This window comes from Ctenopharyngodon idella, chromosome 3 (assembly GCF_019924925.1).
Source record: "Ctenopharyngodon idella isolate HZGC_01 chromosome 3, HZGC01, whole genome shotgun sequence".
Lineage (NCBI taxonomy): Eukaryota > Metazoa > Chordata > Actinopteri > Cypriniformes > Xenocyprididae > Ctenopharyngodon > Ctenopharyngodon idella.
This window is the reverse complement of record NC_067222.1, coordinates 8,133,224-8,156,427: the sequence shown is the minus strand read 5'-3', so window position 1 is coordinate 8,156,427 and position 23,204 is coordinate 8,133,224. Positions and strand designations below refer to the sequence as shown.

The window sequence follows — 23,204 nt, the reverse complement described above, 5'->3', positions numbered from 1 at the left end:
AAATTAGTGATGTAAATTGGTCACCAGTGCTGTTTACAGACATTTTAGATGGTTAATAGCGCCTTAACGTTTCAAAAAGTTAATTCAACCCGTTTATCTTCAATTTATTAAACTAACATAGTTAGTTAATAACGCGTAATTTATCACAACGGCTAAAGAATGCGTTTCTGAACAGTTAAACTTAACTAATTCCCGACAATTTTAATAGGCGACTCCTTCACTTCCGCGTTAAACGCCTGCAGTGATTACGTGTCCCCTCACTGAGTTCCCATTGGACGCCCTTATAAGGGTCTCCACCGCCCCGTCGGTATCATGTGCCCCAGTGGCCTAATGGATAAGGCACTGGCCTCCTAAGCCAGGGATTGTGGGTTCGAGTCCCATCTGGGGTGAAGATAGTTTTTCATTTATTTTCGGCGTCTGTCAGCGTTCATTGTGTCGTTCAGTGTGTGTCTTATAAACGCACTTTCGGATTATCTCGTCTGAGGATCGCGTTCAGATTTATTCATGTTGTTTTGTCATAAGGAGACTTTGCACTGACGGATTTCCCACTTTATTTTCAGTTTCTGTGCTTCGACTGACTGACCATCGACACAAACATGACAAACAACATTTGTGTTTTAATTCTCGCTTGTTTTGCAGCAACAGCAAGAAGCGACAGTAAGTATCTTACTTATTTAACCTTGACTTTCATAAAGCTCGTGTTTCATACAGTGTGTTTTTATATTTGTATGACCATATGTTCAAACGTAAATCACTGTAAACACGCCGTGCTTTTGTTTCGCTAATTAGAGTTCAAGTCGAGTGTGTTTTAAGTGAGTTAAAGAGGAATTGCCTGACGCTGCAGGTTTGTCTATTATAATGATTATGAAGCACATGATCCTGTAAAACTCAATCTGAAATCTGAGATGTGACTCCAGTTACTTTATAGTTGCTTAACAATGAGATTGTACTGTTATACTGAAATATAATATCATTTCCCCCCCAGAAAGATAGTGATGATAGGATGGCAATGCATAAAATAATAAATTATGCATTGAAGCAATAAAAGAGTTTGTAAACATGTCATTGTAGTAAGAAGGTTTGTTTAAAGTGTTATTTTTTTATTTATTTAAAGAAGTATTTTAAAACCTAGGTTTAACAATAAATGTGTTACCCATCTCTTGAATTTATAACAATGTTTTTCTGTGGGGGGAAAAAAAAAACTTGAATCTGTTTTGAGTGTTTTATTATTTTATATTCAATCATTGAATATAGATTTATATTCTCAGTTTATAGGGTTTCTGCAAAGAGTAGATGTTGAGGAGTATTAATTTCTGATCTCATATCCTCAAGTAAAGTTCCTCTTATGGTTAAAAACGGCATAAAGTATTTTTAAGGAAGTAGCAGACGCCCACGTGACTGTGATTCATGAAGAATCAGAACCTTATTTTGTTGCTTTGTTTTCCTTTATACATCATACTAACGTTATGTTTGTGTGTGTTTGATCCAGAGCTGCTGAAGGCCACGGCGTACTGGGATTCGACCCATAAGGCCGTTGTGCTGAAGCAAGGTGTTCTGGACCCGCAGGGTGACGCTTATGGCTACTATAATGACACACTGTCGTCCACGGGATGGGGTGTGCTGGAGATCCGCGCCGGATATGGACACACGGCAGAGACGGACGACGTCACCATGTTCATTGCTGGATATATGGAGGGTTTCCTCACCGCACCGTACGTGTCTGAAGCCTTAAAGCAGGGGTGGGGAACGTTGATCCTGGAGGGCCGTTGTCCTGCACAGTTTAGCTCCAACCCTAATTAAACACACCTGAAGCTAATCAAGTCTTCAGGATTACTAAAGTTACAGGCAGGTGAGTGTTTTTTTTTTTTTTGTTTTTTTTTCAGGGTTGGAGCTAAACTCTGCAGGATGATGGCCCTCCAGGATCAACGTTCTCCACCCCTACCTTAAAGGGATAGTTCACCCAAAAAATTAACTGTCCCATGATTTACTCACCCTCACACTTTATATGACTATCTTTTTTCAGACAAACACAATCGGAGTTATATTTAAAAATATCCTGGTTCTTCCAAGCTTTATAATGGTAGTGAATAGGGGGCGAGATTTCGAAGTCCAAAAAATTGCATCCATCCATCATAAAAGTAATCCATGCGTCTGTCGGAAGCTACTTATTATATTTAATAAAGTTTTAAATATGGATATTTTTCTTACAAAAACCCATTGCTTCTCTTCAAAAGGCCTTTATTAACCCCCTGGAGTCGTATGGATTATTTTTATGATGGATAGATGCATTTTTTTGGGCTTCAAAATCTCAACCCCCATTCACTACCATTATAAAGCTTGGAGAGACAGAATATTATTTAATATAACTCCGATTGTGTTCGTCTGAACGAAGTGTCATATACTCCTTTTTCATGATTATTTTCCCCTCTCCCTCTCCCTCTCTCTCTCTCTCTCTCTCTCTCTAAACTCTTGCTTTTAAACAGACTGTTTCTGCTACAATAACATTAAGTCAATATAAATATATGACTTTATATGTAAACTGGCAAACTTGTTTGCTTGTGAAATGAATATTAATGATTGAGCTCAGGTTAATATTTTAGTCTGCGCTGATCTGTCATTCATTAACAGGTTCCTCGACCAGGGTTATCATTAACTAAAAAAGCTATTACCTAAATACTTTTGTAAATTAAAATAAAATAAAATATAAATATAAAAACTAATACAGAACTAAAACTGAAAAAAAAAAAAAAAAAAATTAAACCTAAATACTAATATGTAAAAATAAATAAATAAAAAAATAATAATAAATAAATAAATAAATATGACAAAAACATAACTAAAATTAATAAAACTATTAAAAAAAATAAAAAATGACAGCACACAGCAAATTTACTAAAAATTAAACTAAAATGAGAATATAAAAATAGTTATTATAGTTATAATATAGAATAATATAGTGTATAAATCATATTAAAATGACACTGTTCTCAACAAGACTGTTTTCACGGTATATCAGAATATTATTTGAATATATGAATATTGATTTTTTAAGGTATGATTTGGGCTGTCAGTTTATTTTAGCTAAAATGTAGTACTTTTGATATGAGTAAAAAAGTGCGATTATTAATAATGACGGTTGTGTTTTGTGTGTTTTAGGCAGATTTTCGATCATTACACCAACATGTACCCGCAGCTGATCCAGAATCCCAAAACGCTGGTGGCTGTGAAGCGCTTCATGGCGTGAGTGATGCTCTTCCCCGTGTGTTTCTCTGCTGTGTTCGCTCCCTACAGTTCGTGTTGATTCTGTCTGTTTGTAGTAAGCAGGATGAGTGGTCTCGGAGTCAGGTGAAGCGTAACACCACTGATCCTCTGTGGATTCACACCGGTCTGATTCTGGCACAGCTGGACGGGCTGCAGGCAGGTGTGACCGACTGGGCCAAACAACAGGGGAAGCAGGTGAGAGGAGGAAGATCAGCTGATCTTCTCATACCGAACTAGGAAGATTAGGAGTTTTTATTTTTGTTTAATTAAAGCTCTATTATCTGTATTTTTCCTTCTTCTTACTTAAAAAAAATTACTTGAACATCTAAAGTTTTATTTTTGTTTTTTAAAGCTTTATTTCCTGTATTTTTCCTGTCTTACTTTAGAAAATTACGTAAACATCTAAAAATATTTTTTTATTAAAGGTCTATTTCCTGTATTTTTTTCTATTACATAAAAATGACTTAAACATCTAAAGTGTGTTTTTTTTTTTTTTAATTAAAGGTCTATTTCCTGTGGGGTTTTTTTTGTTTTTGTTTTTATTATTACTTACATAAAATGACTTAAACATCTAAAGGTTTTTTTTTTTTAATTAAAGGTCTATTTCCTGTATTTTCTATTATTTAAAAATGACTTAAACATAAAGGCCCGGTTTCACAGACAGGGCTTAGCCTAAGCCAGGATTAGGCCTTAGTTCAATTAGCGCAATTAAGTAGCTTTTATAAACTTTCACTAGAAAAAAAAAAAAAACATTATTGGTGTATTTTAAGATCTGTCAGTACAAGATGCTTACAGTTAAAACAGCTCAAACATGCATTTTTTTTTTTTTTTTTTTTTTTTTAAAAGCTCTGTCCTGTTTATTACTTTAAAAATGATCTGAACATCTAAAAAAAAAAAAATATTAAAGGTCTATTTTCTGTATTTTTTTTCTATTACTTAAAATTGACTTAAACATCTGAAGTTTTTTGTTTGTTTGTTTTTATTAAAGGTCTATTTCCTGTATTTGTCCTGTTTCTTACTTTAAAAAATGACTTAAACATCTGAAAAAAGTTTTTTTTTTTTTTTTTTTTTTCATCATGTTTTATTTATTTTATTGCTTTATTTCCTGTATTTTTTTTTTTTTTCCCTATTTCTTACTCAAAAATGACACAAACACTTAAAAAGTTTTATTTTTGGTTTCTTTTAAAGCTTTATTTCCTGTATTTTCCTGTCTTGTAAACATCTAAAAAGTTTCTCTTTTTGTTTTATTAAAGCTCTATTTCCTGTATATTTTATTACTTGCTTAAAATGACAATCATTTAAAAAAAAAATATTATTAAAGGTCTATTTCCTGTATTCTTTTTATATTATTTAAAAATGACTGAAACATCTAGTTTTTTTTTAAAGCTCTATTTCCTGTATATTTTATTACTTGCTTAAAAATTACAATCATTTAAAAAGATTTTTTTTATTATTAAAGCTCTATTTCCTGTATTTTTTTTAATATATTATTTAAAAATGACTGAAACATCTAAAGGTTGAAAGAAAATATATATATATATATATATATTTAAAATAAAAAATTTTTTTTTTTTAAAAGCTCTATTTACTTAAAAATGACTTAAGCATTTGTCCATTATTTCTTACTTTAAAAATGGCTTAAATGTCTAAAGAGTTTTTATTTTTGTTTTATTAAAGCTCTATTTCCTGTATTTTTTCTGTTACTTAAATGACTTAAACTTTTAAAAAGTAAATTATTATTATTATTATTTTTTTTTTTTAATGCTGAAGCACGTTTTGCTTGTTCTCTCTAATGAGACATTTACTTGTTTCTCTCTCTGTAGCCTCTGTCCCAGTTTGCCATTCAGTTCCTGAATGCGGTCGGTGATCTGCTGGATCTGATCCCGGCGCTGGTGCCCGGCGGGGCGTCCCGCATGAGTCTGTATAAAGCTCCTCCGATGGGCCACTGCTCTGCGCTCATAAAGGTAACATCAGTGATGATCATAAAAGTCAGCTGATGTGATGGTTTCTCACATCTGCCATGTGTTTCAGATGTTGCCCGGCTATGAGAACCTGTTGTTCGCTCACTCCAGCTGGTACACGTACGCCGCCACCATGCGCATCTACAAACACTGGGACTTCAAGCTGAGCGAACCGCACACGGCCACCGGAAAACTGTCCTTCAGCAGCTACCCTGGTATTGATTGGTTCATTGGTTCATTCATTTATTGATTCGTTTGTTATTTATAATGTCATTTTATAAAGTAGTAGGCAGTATAGTGTGTCGTCTGTAGTATGTTGGTGTTTGTGAAAGCGGCTGGTGTCTGTGACTGTGTTCAGGGTTCCTGGTGTCTCTGGATGATTTCTATCTGCTGGGCAGCGGTTTGATGATGACACAGACCACTAATAACGTCTTCAACACCTCGCTGTACTCCTACATCACTGCTGCAAGTCTCTTCTCCTGGCAGAGGGTTCGACTGGCACACGTGCTGGCACAGACCGGAGAGCAGTGGGCACAAACCTTCTCTAGATACAACTCTGGTCAGAAACTGCAACAGTCATCATATAAATAATTTCTTTGGTTTATGGAGTAGTACATCATTTAAAGCGATAGTTCACCCAAAAATGAAAATTCTGTCATCATTTACTCACCCTCTGCTTGTTCCAAACCTGTATACATTTCTTTCTTCTGCTGAACACAAAGGAAGATATTTTGAAGTATGTGGGAAACTGAACAGTTCTGGGGCACCATTGACACCCATAGTATTTTTTTTTTATTTTTTTTCCTACTATGGAAGTCAATGGTGCCCCAAAGTGGCCTGGTTACAAACTGGTTGCAAAATATCTTCCTTTGTGTTCAACAGAACAAATACATTTATACAGATTTGGAACAACTTAAGGGTGAGTAAATCATTTTTGCGTGAACTATCCCTTTAAGACTGAAAAGTAAAATAATATTATTAAATATCATAATGGTAAAATTATTATATAGTTCATGAAAAATAAACAACTAATTTATGTATTTATTTAAAATGATTTCTATATTTAATTTTCATATATAATATATATATATATATATATATATATAATATTGATTTATGGAGTAGTACATAATTTATGATTGAAAAATAAAGCATATAATATGTTATAATATTAAAATTCTATAATAGTTTATGAAAAATACTATAAAAACTATAAAAATGTATGTATTTATTGAAAATATTTGTATATTTAATTTTATTTATTTTATTGTAGGCTGTGTGTGTGTGTGTGTGTGTGTATATGTGTGTGTGTATATGTGTGTGTGTGTGTGTGTGTGTGTGTGTGTGTGTGTGTGTGTGTATAATATATATATATATATATATATATACTAAAATAACTAAATATAATTTATGTTTATTTTATTTATTTTGTATGACAATAGACTTTTAATTTTTTGCTTATTTCAATTGTTACTTATACACATGATGGTCAGATTATCATTCTTACTATTTAACACTTTAACCCAAGTGTCATGTTTTATTTACTTGACAGCTCGTTTTCGGCTTTTGTTAGTGTTTGTGTGAGTTAGAGCTGCACTATTAATCGTAAAAAGATCGCGATCTCGATTCAAGCGCCCACGCGATCTTACTTTATTAATGACAACGATTCTCCCGCGTCTTTTAAACCTTTGACAAAATCATACCGGAACATTCAAATCTGTGTTCGTGCTGCCAGAGCCAGAGAGAGCCGTTTTGAACCACACATTAGTTATTTCTGTGTTACAAATATTCAAATAATCACAGAAGTACCGAGGTATAAGTTTTAAGTTAGTATTTAAACACTGGTGTCTACGGTAGCGATCAAAATACAACAAACTACCTTTTGAAATGAACTTGGCACGTCAAATAACGGTTGTATCAGTTACATCTTATTCCACCAGGTGGCGAGAAGTGACTGTTAAAAAAATTAATTTGTCATTGAATCGTTAATTCAAAAGTTTTGTTCAAAAACACTGATTCATCCAGTAATGAAACAAGTATTGAGTCATTGAATTCATTCAAAACCATTTTTAAATAATTCATTCAAACATTTTCCAGCAATTAGAGTCAGCAATTTATATTTTATCAGAACCTCTAGTAAATTACATGTTATTTTGTTTGGTTGTATATTCAGAATCGTGGGAAAATCGTGATCTCTATTTGAACCCAAAAAATCGTGATTCTCGTTTTATCCAGAATCGTGCAGCTCTAGTGTGAGTCTTTACTCAGTTTGCTCTGTCATACTGGTGTGAATCAGCGCTCTGATCCTGTGCCGAATCTCTCCATCAGGGACGTATAATAATCAGTACATGGTTGTGGACGCGAGTAAAGTGCATCTGGGCAGCAGTCTGGATGACGGGGCGCTGACTGTGGTCGAGCAGATCCCGGGACTGGTGGAGTATTCAGACCAGACGCAGACACTGCGCAGAGGTCAGACTGACACAGACTTCATTTTCATTTCTTTTTTGTTTTGATTTTGGGGTAAAATCAACCCGAACATGTTGTACTAAATCTGTGCGTCCTGCAGGTTACTGGCCGTCCTACAACGTGCCGTTCCACCGTAAGATCTACGACCTGAGCGGATACGAGCAGATGTGGAAGGAGTACGGCGAAGAATTCTCCTATGACCTTTGCCCTCGCGCCAAGATCTTCCGCCGTGATCAGTCTTCAGTGAGCGACCTGACGACCCTCAAACACATCATGAGATACAACGGTAACCATCTCTCAGTTAGACAGCACTAGTCACAACACTACCATTTTGGCTTTTCTGTTGATTTATGGTGTATATATAGTGCATAATATAAGATAGCGATGCACTGAAATTTCAAAAACCAACAATATTCACCTGGAAAAACAGATAATACAATAAATTTTTGGATTTGACCGAAATAGTTTTGGATGACCAAGACTATTGACCTAAAAAGTGACATTCAATTAGTGCTTCTCCGATAATGCATGAACTTCATCTGCAGAGCTGCTCTTCACCAGCATTTCACTATTTCATTTGAGAAAAACTATTGTCATATACACACAGAAACTCAAAGGTCTTCACCACAACCCGCCAAAATACAAGTCTGGTTTAACATGAAGAAATTATGACTGAAATTTATTACTAATGTACAGCAGAATGTGCTTCTCGAAGTAATAATGCTAATCAGTGTTGGGGTAACGCATTACAAGTAACTCAAGTTACGTAATCAGATTACTTTTTTCAAGTAACTAGTAAAGTAACGCATTACTTTTAAATTTATAACAAAATATCTGTTACTTTTTTAAATAAGCAACACATTACTTTACATAAAAAGTAACTTTTGTTTTAGGGATTAACTCAATATTGTAATGCATTACTTTTAAAAGTACCTTTCCCCAACACTGATAATAATAATACAAATAATAATAACATTTATTAAACAATCCAATTGATTTATCAGTTGCATGATATAATTTAATAAAAATAATAATACTAAGATATTTTTCCACCCATGTTTTAATTTTATTCAGTACAGCAATTTGTTTTAAACTTTTGTTGTAAATTTTGTTATTTTCATTTGATTACATTTTTATTTTATTTTTATTTAGTTTTATTAATTAATTTTAATAAACACGGTTTTTGAAGATATATTTGTATCATCACGTAACAGAATCCAGCATAAAATAAAATGGACAACACAGAATTTGGGGAAAAAATAAAACTGATTTCATGGGATCCTAAATTAAAAATCAGCTTTACCCAAATTTAATTACCCACACTTTATTTTTGGTTTTGGTTTTCGGCTAAAAAGTTTAATTTTGATTTCAGCAAAAGAAAATCTGTGCATCACTAAGTGATACTTAAATATTAAAATGAAATGTATAAAATAATATATAATATATGTGCTAGTATGCTTTACTTATTTAGCTTTTAAATATCAAAGTAAAAGTCATTATAATATAAAATAATGAGAGACCTGTTTGTTTAATGAGCTTTAGAAATTTGAAGATGGGAACCAATGAGCATAACTTCAGTTTTACCACTGTTCAGATACAGGACATTATTACTCCGTGTTTTATCTCAATAATACAGTTGGAAAGAAAAGCAGCGTCAGGGCACTCATCAGGTTTTGAACATATATAAATCTGCATATCGTCAACATACAAGTGATAATGGAGGCAGAGTGATCTCAAGATGGTCAAGCAGTGACAGATAAATGTTAAAAAGTAAAGGTCCCAAGACTGAGCCCTGAGGAACACCAGTGAAAACAGAGCTAATCTCAGACCTATGAAATAGGATCTAAACCACTTCAAAACTATCCGCGACACACCAAACACTCTTTCAAGACATGTGAGTGATAGATCGTGATCAACAGTAGCAAAAGCAGCTCTTCGATCGAGAAGGATGAGAATGGATGTTGCACTAGAGTCTGAAGCCATCAACAAATCATTGGTGACTTTAACCAAAGCTGTCTCGGTATCATAAATATGTATTATAATGAGGCACCTGTTTGTTTATTGAGCCCAGTCTCTTGTCAATCACCGTCTGCTCCTGTCAATCATTATTGGATGTCGATTTTTCCTCAGATTATAAGAACGACCCATACTCGCAGGGCAACCCGTGTAATTCCATCTGCTGTCGTAACGACCTGCAGGAGCGTCACGCCAGTCCTGGAGGATGTTACGACACTAAGGTCAGCTGACCGACTCCCATTAGCCAATCAGGTTGAGTTCTCTGCCCCTAACTCTCTGGTTTTGTCCGGTCAGGTGACGGATCTCCGCATGGCTCAGGGGTTCGTGGCGGAAGCGGTGAACGGCCCGACCACAGAAGGAGGGCTTCCCGTCTTCTCCTGGGAGGCGTTCAACAGCACGGCACATCAGGGTCTTCCTCTCAGCTACAACTTCAGCTTCGTCAGCATGCAGCCGCAACTCTTCCAACCCTGAGGATCGTGGGATTTCACATCTGGCCTGCTTTTGAACCGATTCTCTATTCGATGCCTGTCGCTAACACGAATCTGAGCCCTTCAATCTGTCGAATTAGCATTTATTTTGAACTCTGAACTCTACAGCTGCCATTTGACAATCAGTCCAGGACTGATTCCGTCTCCTTTGATTGAAAGATTGAGGAAGGTTAATCGTAATGCTTTAGTGCACACTGTGTGTTTATTACTGTAGAAGCCCATTTCATGCTTTGGTGAATCACAAAAAAGGTCAAAATTATGACATATTTATGAGATGAAAAGTTGACATTATGACAAAAAGTCATCATTATGAGATAAATGAGACATAAATATGACTTTTTATGAAATGGAAAAATAGAAATTAGAAAGATTATGAATTGTCAGTCATGACTGTCATAATTTTGATTTAAGTCAAAATTTTGGCATACTAAATATTATGACATTAAACATCTAAATTAAGACAAACTAAGTCATAATTAAGCCAGATTATTGAGCTTGTAAGTCAACAATGACTTGGTATGGCATAATTTTGACTTGTGTAATAAATGACTTACGTCATAATTTAGACCTTTTTGTCATAAATATGTGAATTTCAACTTTTTGTCATAAATATGACTTAGTATGTCAAATTCTGACATTTTATTTCATAATTTTGACTTTTCATCATTTTCCCTTTTTTTTTTTTTTTTGTCAATTTTGACATGTCTGTCATAACATTTATGACATAAAATGTCAAAATTGTGTGAATTTCAACTTTTTGTCCTAAATATGACTTAGTATGTAATAATTTTGGCTTTTCATCTTATAAATGACGTCATAATTTTGACTTTTTTTTTTTTGTGAATTTTGACATGTCTGTCATACTTTTTGACATTTTGTCATAAATAATATGTGAATTTCAACTTTTTTGTCATAAATATGATTTGTCATAATTTTGACTTTTCATCTTATAAATATGACTTCTGAGACACAATTCATATTTATAAGGTGAAAAGTCAAAATTATGACAATGTCTTATTTAAGTCTTAAAGTCTTATTTAAAAGTTGAATGTCATAATTTTGACTTTTTTTATGTCATAAATATGATTTAGTATGTCAAATTTTGTAATAAATGACTTAGTATGTCAATTTCAACTTTTTGTCATAAATATGATTTAGTATGTCATAATTTTGACATTTTATATCATAATTATGATTTACCAAAGCATGATTGTTTTTTTTTTTTTATGTGTCAGAAATGGGTTTCCATGTCCACAACAGGTTTGTTTCGAAAGTCTGTCAGAGATCGTCCTAATGAACAACATGAGCAAAAAAACAACATTTCTGAACGATTCGAGCGTCTTGTTGACGCGTCCGTCGGTGAGACGTTTCTTACATTCACAGATGTTTTCTCTCAGGGAACGCGAGTCTAAAGTGCCTTTTTTAGTATTGGAGTGTGAATGTCTTTGAGCATCGCTGTCACAATCACATCTCCTCATATATGTTTGTACTCTGATCTGTGCTGCCTGTGATTTTCTCTTTGATTCCACCAATCAATGAATGAATGAACACAAGCCTCATTTCTCAGTGTTGAGTGTTTTTGTTGGATACGGTTTCACTTATTCCATCGGTTATTCTGCTCTGGTGTTCGACTGAAGCTTTTGATCGGTCTGATTCATCAAGGGGTTTGAAACCAACAAACCACTGAAAGAGCAATGAAGGTTTGGTAGATTGTCAATACTGACGCATAAACACATTCCCACCTCAACACGAGAGTGAAGGAGAAGACACGTGTTTGGGTCATTTCTGTTTTATTATTACAGTAATTCTCCACGTTTTTGACTGTCCAATATAATATTTGAAGGCTGAAGGAAGATATTTCTGGTACTTCTGCTGTAATAGAAGCTGCTTATTTTACAAACATTTTGTTTACACAGACTAATAATAACTCACACTCCTATGACTATTGACTTTTCTAGTCATTCATGATTAATGTTTTTTAAAACTATTTTTTAATAAAACTATTTTTATAAATACCAGTTCTACCCATTAAAATATAGAGCTTAAAATTTAGAGCTTGACTATTTTTTTTTTTTGACTAGGAAAAAAAATTATATTATTTGTAGAAATTTTCATGACTTCTTAAAGGTTTTATTGATTTTGTTGTTTTTTTAAATAATTAATTTCTTTGTTTTAAAAAAAGATTTTATTAATTTCCTTCATTTAAAAAAAAAAAAAATATATATATATATATATATATATATATATATATATATATATTATATGCATATAAATATTTTTTCCCCAAGACTTAAAAGATTGTATTCATTTCCTTAATATATTTAAAATATTTTATTAATTTCTTTGATTTCTTTTTAAAAATATTTTATTTCCAAGACTTTTAAAAGATTTTAATAATTTAAAAAATTTAAAAAATACATATTTATTATTATTATTATTATTTACAAGACTTTTAAAAGATTTTATTTCCATGATTTTTTTTTTTTAAGATTTTCTTAATTTCCTTGATTTTTAAAAAAAAAAAAATTGTATTTATTTCCATGACTTTTCTAGGTTTAAATTTCCAAAGACCTTGTGAATCCTGGTTCTGAAATAAAAATGATCATTCTTGAGAGAATGATTTAAATCATATATTTAATTAAATTAGGTTTTATATTGGTTTTAGCTTATTTGATGTCTTGTTTCTAATCAATTTAAGTCTGTTGAGAACCACTGTACACACAAAATGGTGCTATATAGTACTAAAAGTGGTTCTTTGGCTCGTAATCATAGGGGAACCACTTTAAGTGCTGTATATCACCAAATCTTGGTTCTTCAGTGGTTCTTTGGGGTGGTTAAGGTGCTATATAGCACCACTGCTGTACAGAGAACCTGTTAAGCCCCTTTAAAGGTTCTTTATGAGCCAAAGAACCACTGTTGGTGCTGTTTAGCACCATTTTTGTTGAAGAAATAAAATGCGATATGGCACCTCTTATGGGTTCTACATAGCACCATTTGACAAAGGTGCTGTAGAGCACCTTTAAAAATATGGTGCTACATAGCACCAAAAGTGGTTCCCCTATGATTACGAGCCAAGAACCACTTTTAGTGCTATATAGCACCTTTTACACCTCTAGTGTATTAGATCAAATCCATCTGTTGTCATTGTTTCCTCTTTCTCTCTCTGTTTCCATTCACTTGATTTCTCTTGTTCTGCTCTGTCTCTCTCTGGACTGAACTGAAACGATACTCATCATTGTTCTCAGCCGTGATGGAGACGAGTTCATCTGCTCCTGCAGCTTCACTACAGGTCAGTAATCACATCTTCAACCCTGCTGAGATGACCAAAGACACACATTCAATATGAGTTAAGAAGAACAGGCATCCAGATCTTTTGAGATGTTTCTACACACTGTGTTTGAGCAGGTTCACCTGAAGATGTCCTGAAGAACACAGAGACCTGAGGCGGTGAACATATCTGAGACTGACACATATGACAGATAGCAAGAGTAGCAAGAAATTAGAAGTAGAATTGCCAGTTCAAAGCAGTTTCATTTTCATGATTCACAGATTTTCAGTTTTGGTAATTTAACATTTATTGGCAAAAGGAAAGAACGTGTGCTTTTGTGGTGAGGAAACCGAAAACATAAGTCAGACTATGATGTTCATTTGTGCTTTAAAGGTTAAGTGGTTCAGTTTTACACACACAAGAGCATTGGTATCTTCATATTATAACTATTAACCCCTAGACCACACAGTAGTGAACACTAACAGTATTTACATTCTTTAAAGGTCTTACGAATGTTATTATATGAGATACAAAATATTACATCAAGTATCATTTATAGCAAAGAAAGATGCACAAACGAAATGTACAATCAAAACAGACAGACGGTTGTTGGGTTTGTTAAATGCTAAAACAACAGATGTAGTTTTAAAGATTATTAATATAATAGAGTATTGTATTTGATATGTCATCATTTTGATTTGTTCATAATTGACATTAGCTCATTATTTCAACTTTTTATATCATAAGACATTTTGTCGATTTCTACTTTTCTGTCATATTTTGACGTCCATTGTCATTTTGTCAGTTTTGACGTAATAATTTTGACCTTTTTCTTTTTCTCATTTCATAATTGTCATTTTATGTCAGTTTTGACTTGTTTCATAATTGACATTTCGTCCATTTTGACTTTATCTCATATTTTCAACTTTTCCATCATAATTTCGCCCTTTTCGCATAATCTCAACTTTTTGTCATAATTAAGACATTTTGTCAATTTCTATACTTTTCTCTCATATTTTGACTTCCATCAATTTTGACATTTCATAATTAACATTTTGTCCATTTTGACTTTCTCTTTTTATATAATAATTAAGGTATTTTGTCAATTTCAACTCTTCTCTCATATTTTGATTGTCATTGTTTCATAATTGACATTTCATCTATTTTGACTTTTTTATCTCAGAATTTCAACTTTTTCCATAATTTTGCCCTTTTCTCATAATCTCAACTTTTTATATCATACTTAAGACATTTTGTTAATTTCTACTTTTCTCTCATATTTTGACTATTTCATAACTGTCATTTTATGTCAATTTTGACTTGTCACAATTTTGACCTTCTCATAATTGACATCTCATCCATTTTGACTTTTTATCTCATAATTTCAACTTTTTCCATCATAATTTCGCCCTTTTCTCACAATCTCAACTTTTTATAACTTTAGACATTTTGTCAATTTCTATACTTCTCTCTCATATTTTGACTTTGAGAATTGTCATTTTATGTCAATTTTGACATCATAATTTTGACCTTCTCATAATTGACATTTTGACTTTCTCATATTTTGACTTTCATAATTGACATTTTGTCCATTTTGACCTTTTATCTCATAATTTAAACTTTCCATCATAATTTTGCCCTTTTCTCATAATCTCAACTTTTTGTCATAATCAAGACATTTTTATCAATTTCTACTTTTCTTTCATATTTTGACATTTCATAACTGCCTTTTATGTAAATTTTGACTAGTTATAATTTTGACTTATTACATAATTGACATTTTGTCCATTTTGACTTTTTTTTTTTATCTCATATTTTCAACTTTTTCCATCATAATTTCGGCCCTTTTCGCATAATCTCAACTTTTTATATCATAATTAAAACATTTTGTCAATTTCGACTTTTCTCTCATATTTTGACTATTTCATAACTGTCATTTTATGTCAATTTTGACGTCATAATTTTGACTTGTTTCATAATTGACATTTCATCCATTTTGACTTTTTATCTCATCATTTCAACTTTTTTTCATCATAATTTCGCCCTTTTCTCACAATCTCAATTTTTTATGTCATAAGACATTTGGTCAATTTCGACTTTTCTCTCATATTTTTACTATTCCATAATTGTCATTTTATATCATAATTTTGACTTTTTTTTATCTCATAATTATGACTTTTTGATCTCCTACAGTCATTTTGAGCATCCTGCAAATACAGACACTTTATCTGAATCACATTCAGACATTTAAAAGTGAACAGACACTCTTTGAAGCCACTGTTTATATAAAAGATTTGGTGTATGTTATGAAGAACTGCAGATAACAACATGTGGTTAAAAATAAAGTTCGGTTTCCTCTCGTTTCTCTCCGTCTTTCTCTTCTGCTGGTCTGTTTCTCTCTAGAGACACGATCAGTGATTCATTCTCTCCAACGTTGCAAATGAAGAAGTGAAACGCCCCTGTGCTGCTCTCAGCTCTCATGATCTCTCCGTCTCTGTTCTCATCAGTTTATCAGCAGTGATGGAGAAGACACCATGTGATTCTGGTTATTGGTGGGATTCTCTGACCAGACGCTGCATCCCCCTCGAATCCCTGGGATTGATGCCGTCAGGTGGGTAAATCTGCTATATAAGTGCGAGATTATTCTTCAGTGCCCGTGGATGTTGAGAATACAGATGATTTTGTTTCTGTAGCGGATCCTCCACCGGAGCTGAAGCCCGTGTTGAGCACCAGAGGTCCGGGTCCGGACGAGTCCTGGTCCGCCATCAGCCCCAGCCTGTGGATCTGTGTCGGGCTGGTCGCGAGCGAGTCGGTTCTGGTGCTGCTGCTCTGGTTCATCATCTACAAACGTCACAGCAGGACCTCACAGAACACAGGTAAGATCATTACAGCACAAAACTAAAGTCCTGTCACACCAGGGACAAGAGTAATAACTTACTTTCACTATGAATCACTGTTTTTGCAGCTGATGAACGACAAAAACACTGACAGCCGAATTAGAATCCATCCGACTTCAAAGAGCTTGCGCATTACGCATATTTTTATTTTTTAAAAAAGAACAATTTCATGTATTTTTTAAAAAGCTATTTTAGATACATGTTTACATATAGACAAAACAAAAGCTGAATTGATCACATATGAACCAGTTCAAAAGTTTAAATACCCTTGATTCTTAATACTGTGTTACCTGGATGATCGTCGACTGTTTGTATGATTTGTGATGGTTAAACTGCCCACTGTTCTTCAGAAAAATCCTTTCCAACACTGACTGTATGATATTGAGATCAGGGACTCGTACTCATACAACTATAACAAACATTCGTTGATGCTTACGAAGCTTTTGATCATTCAGGTAACGACACACAGTATTAAGAATCAAGTGTATGTAAACTTTTGAACTGGGACTTTTGTGAAAATTTAGTTATTAACACACACAAAAGTCCCAGTTCAAAATTTTACATACACTTGAGTCTTATGGTCTACATGTGTATGGAAGCTTGTTTCCGCCATGAAATGAAAAATAAAAAAGGTAAATACTTTTTATTTCACAATTCTGACTTTTTTCTCAGAATTGCATGATATAAAGTCATAATTGCGAGATATACCCCCGGATTCACAGACAAGGCTTATGCTAGTCCTAGACTAAAATGGATGTTTGAGCTGTTTAAACTGAAAGTAACTTGTATTGATATGTCTTAAAATATGTCACTGCCATTGTTTTGTCTCAAGATGCACACCAGTAATGTTTTTTTTTTTCAAATGTACATTTATAAAAGATACTTAAATATCCTAATTGAACTAAGGCCTAATCTTGGCTTAAGCTAAGCCTTGTCTGTGAAACTGGGCCCTAAAGTCAGAATTGTGTGATATAAACAATTCTGAGAAAAAAAAGTCAGAATTGACTTTGACACAATTCTGACTTTATATCTCGCAATTCTGACTTTATATCTCGCAATTATGACTTTATATCTCGCAATTATGACTTTATATCATGCAATTCTGACTTTATATCTCGCAATTCTGACTTTATATCTCGCAATTATGACTTTATATCTCGCAATTATGACTTTATATCATGCAATTCTGACTTTATATCTCGCAATTCTGACTTTATAACTCACAATTCTAACTTTATATCACGCAATTCTGACTTTATATCTCACAATTCTGACTTTATATCACACAATTCTGACTTTATATCACGCAATTCTGACTTTATATCACACAATTCTGACTTTATATCACGCAATTCTGACTTTATATCACGCAATTCTGACTTTATATCTCACGATTCTGACTTTATATCATGCAATTCTGACTTTATATCTCACAATTCTGACTTTATATCACGCAATTCTGACTTTATATCACGCAATTCTGACTTTATATCACGCAATTCTGACTTTATAACTCGCAATTCTGACTTTATAACTCACAATTCTAACTTTATATCACGCAATTCTGACTTTATATCTCACAATTCTGACTTTATATCTCACAATTCTGACTTTATATCACGCAATTCTGACTTTATATCACGCAATTCTGACTTTATATCACGCAATTCTGACTTTATATCATGCAATTCTGACTTTACATCACGCAATTCTGACTTTATATCACACAATTCTGACTTTATATCTCACAATTCTGACTTTATATCACGCAATTCTGACTTTATATCTCGCAATTCTGACTTTATATCACGCAATTCTGACTTTATATCTCACAATTCTGACTTTATATCACGCAATTCTGACTTTATATCACACAATTCTGACTTTATATCACACAATTCTGACTTTATATCACGCAATTCTGACTTTATATCTCACAATTCTGACTTTATATCACACAATTCTAACTTTATATCTCACAATTCTGACTTTATATCTCGCAATTCTGACTTTATATCACGCAATTCTGACTTTATATCAAAATCCTGACTTTATATCTTGCAATTCTGACTTTATATCAAAATCCTGACTTTATATCTCGCAATTCTGACTTTATATCTCACAATTCTGACTTTATATCACGCAATTCTGACTTTATATCACGCAATTCTGACTTTATATCTCACAATTCTGACTTTATATCACGCAATTCTGACTTTATATCTCGCAATTCTGACTTTATATCACGCAATTCTGACTTTATATCTCACAATTCTGACTTTATATCACGCAATTCTGACTTTATATCTCGCAATTCTGACTTTATATCACGCAATTCTGACTTTATATCAAAATCCTGACTTTATATCTTGCAATTCTGACTTTATATCAAAATCCTGACTTTATATCTCACAATTCTGACTTTATAACTCACAATTATGACTTTATAACTCACAATTATGACTTTATAACACAATTCTGGCTTTATAATTCACAATTCTGACTATATCTCACAATTATGAGAAAAAAGTCAGAATTGTGAGATAAAAAGACGCAATTTTTTTTTAATTTAGTGGCGGAAACGAGCTTCCATACATCCGTTATGTAAAATATGCATTTTGTGATCCCTTTTCTTTTCTAAATTATTAACATTTTGCAGATTCTGCAGGGGTGAACTTATGACCTCGTAAACATAAAGGCTATTTTTAAAACAACAAAGAGTGCAATATGCTGATAAAATGTTTTAGAGCTGAACATATCTGAGCTCATTTTATTTAAAAATAGCAGTACTAAATAACAACAAAATGGTATTTTCTATGATCCCTCTTATTTGTTTTTACAATTATTAACAAAGGGTGAACTTATGACCTCAACTGTATATATATTTGATGTTGCCTTTTCAAATGACTTTTGGTGAAATAAAGAAAGTAATGGAAAGTAATAAAACATCCTATAAATGTATTTTATTCAAATCTAATGCAATTGAACTACGATTCTAAGTGAATCATTCTGAATTTGCAAAAATTGCTTTTGAATTCAATCAAATACTTATGAATCATGAATTGAATCAAGTCTAACCAAACTTCAAGAAAATGCCGCCCCAGTCACGGACCGGACCTGATCAATACTCAGGGGCTGTTCACACAGAACGCGTTTTTCCATTCCACTGAAATACTTTTTTTGTTGTTGTTGTTTTTGTAAACACACACTAGATGAACATCTTTAATCATTGACAAGGCCCTCTAAAAATGTGGCGCTCAAGTTAAAAGAAGTTCAGCTTTTAAAAAACAGCATTTCTAGACCTTGCAGGGTTTTTTTTTTCCATTCCTTTGACACGGCATTATAAAACCGTGGTGCTTGTGTGAGATGTGAGATGTGAGTGCAACGCTCAAAAACGTTTGTCTTGTGTAGAAAAACAATGGAAAAGCAGCACGTGGAATGCAAAAACGCGTTCTGTGTGAACGGCCCAAGAGGTTCAGTAAAGGAGTTTCTACCCAATGAAACCTCACACACACACTTTAGTGAGTTTCTGTTCCTCTCATGGGGTCAGGAGGGTGGCGAGGGGTCTTCAGGGACTGTCCCATGTCTCACGTCTCAATTCCACACACGCGCATGCATCCGTTACTTCAGGACACAGAACGCAGAACGCAGCTCTTATACCAGCGGAAGAACCCAACAACACTCCTGAGGGCTAAATTTAACCCCAGCACTTTCAGACTTGAGGAAGAGGTCAGTAAGTTCGCTGTTTACCGCCTGATTGTGATGATTCAGTGGTGTCATGCTGTGGGCAAATATTTGTGACTCACAACTGTATAATTGACTTTCCTCTGACCTCTCATCAGTTGTAGTTCCTGTCAGATCAGTTGTTTTCTTCATTATGTCACTCCATCACGTCAAGGCCAACTGTACGACCGTAAACTGATGCTTTTGCTGTAGGTTTCTGCGTTCACACGAAACACGTTTCAACACGCTCGTCTTGCTCACGATAAGCACATTTTTAGACCGTTCACACAATGCATAGCACTGCTTTTCCATTGTTTTTCTATGCACTTGACAGACATTTTGACAGTTTTTTCCATTCCTCTGCCCTGCTTCTCGCTTTTTAAACGAGCCCTTATAGATGTCAGTGTGCTGCGAGATCAGTCATACTGACATCAGGTGTGAAATCTGACGTGTTTTCTGAATCATAATGGCAGTGTGATTCATAAGAGCTCAACAGTTTTTACCCTGTGACACAGAACCTCTCTGAGTGTTATGCAAACCTTTATCCCACTGAGAAATAACACCTAAAGATGACACCTAACAACTTTTTAGTACTGTTTACACCCATCGCTATTAATGGTGCTGATAGTGAAACCGCTAAGTAACACTAGAACACCTTATCAATTGCGTAGCACCACACCAAAAAAACACTTGAAACACTTTAGAACTGTATTACACACCAAAAAAAAAAAAAAAAAAAAAAACACTTGGAACACTTTAGAACTGTATAACACACCAAAAAAAAAAAAACCCAAAAACACTTGGAACACTTTAGAACTGTATAACACACCAAAAAAAAAAAAAAAAAAAAAACCTGGAACACTTTAGAAATGCATGACAACACACCAAAAACACTCTGAACACTTTAGAATTGCATGACAATACACCAAAAAACACACAATTTAGAACTGTGTAACACACCAAATAAACACTTGAAACACTTTCATGACAACACACCAAAAACACTTAGAACACTTTAGCACTGTATAACAACACACCAAAATCCACTTGGAACACTTTAGCACTGTATAACAACACACCAAAACCCACTTGGAACACTTTAGAACTGTATTACACACCAAAAAAAAAAACCCCAAAAACACTTGGAACACTTTAGAACTGTATAACACACCAAAAAAAAACCCCCCAAAAACACTTGGAACACTTTAGAACTGTATAACACACCAAAAAAAAAAAAAAAAAAAAAACCTGGAACACTTTAGAAATGCATGACAACACACCAAAAACACTCTGAACACTTTAGAACTGTATAACACCGCACCAAAACCCACTTGGAACACGTTAGCACTGTATAACAACACATCAAATCCCACTTGGAACGCTTTTGAACTGAATAACACCGCACCAAAACCCACTTGGGACACTTTCAAACAGCATGATAACACACCAAAAACACTCTGAACACTTTAGAACTGCATGACAACACACCAAAAACACTCTGAACACTTTAGAATTGCATGACAATACACCAAAAAACACACAATTTAGAACTGTGTAACACACCAAATAAACACTTGAAACACTTTCATGACAACACACCAAAAACACTTAGAACACTTTAGCACTGTATAACAACACACCAAAATCCACTTGGAACACTTTAGCACTGTATAACAACACACCAAACCCACTTGGAACACTTTAGAACTGTATAACACCGCACCAAAACCCACTTGGAACACTTTAGAACTGTATAACACCGCACCAAAACCCACTTGGAACACTTTAGAACAGCATGACAACACACAAAAACACTCAGAACACTTTAGAATTGCATGACAATACACCAAAAAACACCCAGAACACTTTAGAACAGCATGACAATACACCAAAAAACACACAATTTAGAACTGTGTAACACACCAAAAACACTTGAAACACTTTCATGACAACACACCAAAAACACTTGGAACACTTCAAAACTGTATAACACCGCACCAAAACCCACTTGGAACACTTTAGAACTGCATGACAATACACCAAAAAACACACAATTTAGAACTGTGTAACACACCAAAAACACTTGGAACACTTTAAAACTGTATAACACCGCACCAAAACCCACTTGGAACACTTTCAAACAGCATGACAACACACCAAAAACACTCAGAACACTTTAGAACAGCATGACAACACACCAAAAAACACATGGAACACTTTAGAACTGCATGACAGTACACCAAAAACCAGTCGGAACACTTCAGAACTGCATAAAAACACACCAAAAATCACATAGCGACACCCCACCCACAACACACTAGTATTTTAACAGTGAGGATTTTTCTTGGAGAAAATCTAGTTAGCATTAGTGGCTATAGTAGAAATCTGTTTATTTTAACTAACTCACTAGTGTTATTTATATGTCCCGCAGGTGAAAAGAACTCTACACCTCACACCCCGACAACCATAGAACAGGAAGAGGAAGCTCTCTCGCCCTGGCTACATGTCAACGGCCAGACACAGGAAGTGCCAATCAGTGTGGCATCCTGTGGGCGGAGCCTGTGTAATGGGCGGGCAGAGCACGGGCTGCCACTTCCAGCGACAGAATTAGGAGACTCTGCCCTCGTCACCGCCAAAACCGGACAACCTGTTGAAGTCTGATGAGTAACAGCAGAGCTAATTCTGATGCTGAATAATGTGAAAATCATACCAGTTGAGCTCTTGATATGAATCCAGTTCATATTCATATTCACATCAAACTGCAGACCACATGAAATCAGAAGTGGAGTCTTGTGGATTTCAGCTCATGTGTGCAGCTGTAAGATCTTGTCAGGCTTCAGAGAACTTCACACGGAAACAGATTCATCATCACGTTTTTTTAAAAAGATGAATATTGTCTTTTGTGTATATTTTGGGAGATTTCCAGCACACCAATGAGAGTCATATTTGTTCATAAACATTTATTTGGCTCTGTGACTAATCGCTTATGCTCCTGTGTTGTAAGTTGCTTTGGTTAAAAGTGTATAAATGCATAAAAACAGACGTATGATTTTTTTTTTTCCCACCTCTGTTCTTTTATTAATAAGCAAGTTAAGCAATAAACTATCTAAATAAAATACAGTTG

The 23,204-nt window shown here is 34.0% G+C and overlaps 1 protein-coding gene and 1 non-coding gene across 4 annotated transcripts; both read left to right on the top strand.

Moving 5' to 3' along the window:
- The first annotated feature begins 316 nt into the window (after window positions 1-316).
- On the top strand, window positions 317-389 carry trnar-ccu (transfer RNA arginine (anticodon CCU)). Its single transcript has one exon. It is a non-coding gene; the product is annotated as a tRNA-Arg (tRNA).
- On the top strand, window positions 324-11,017 carry plbd1a (phospholipase B domain containing 1a). Of its 3 annotated transcripts, XM_051889275.1 has the most exons (12): window positions 330-386; window positions 561-657; window positions 1,490-1,712; window positions 3,157-3,240; window positions 3,318-3,456; window positions 5,085-5,225; window positions 5,293-5,437; window positions 5,581-5,781; window positions 7,551-7,691; window positions 7,789-7,974; window positions 9,819-9,925; window positions 9,999-11,017. In XM_051889275.1, exons 2-12 carry the CDS (start codon window positions 597-599, stop codon window positions 10,173-10,175), a joined length of 1,605 nt encoding a protein of 534 aa, XP_051745235.1. In that variant the 5' UTR covers window positions 330-386; window positions 561-596; the 3' UTR covers window positions 10,176-11,017. The 3 variants fall into 3 exon arrangements, with proteins under 3 accessions (XP_051745234.1, XP_051745235.1, XP_051745237.1); XM_051889274.1 differs by having other exon boundaries at window positions 324-657; window positions 9,999-11,016; XM_051889277.1 differs by lacking the exons at window positions 330-386; window positions 561-657 and having other exon boundaries at window positions 1,618-1,849.
- The last annotated feature ends 12,187 nt before the right edge of the window (window positions 11,018-23,204 follow it).

Excerpts from the sequence above, each read along its gene's own strand:
- plbd1a (XM_051889275.1), top strand. The coding sequence starts at position 597 with ATGACAAACAACATTTGTGTTTTAATTCTCGCTTGTTTTGCAGCAACA. Across the intron at positions 5,226-5,292 it reads ACTGCTCTGCGCTCATAAAG|ATGTTGCCCGGCTATGAGAA; the intron begins GTAACATCAGTG and ends CATGTGTTTCAG. Across the intron at positions 5,782-7,550 it reads CTTCTCTAGATACAACTCTG|GGACGTATAATAATCAGTAC; the intron begins GTCAGAAACTGC and ends TCTCTCCATCAG.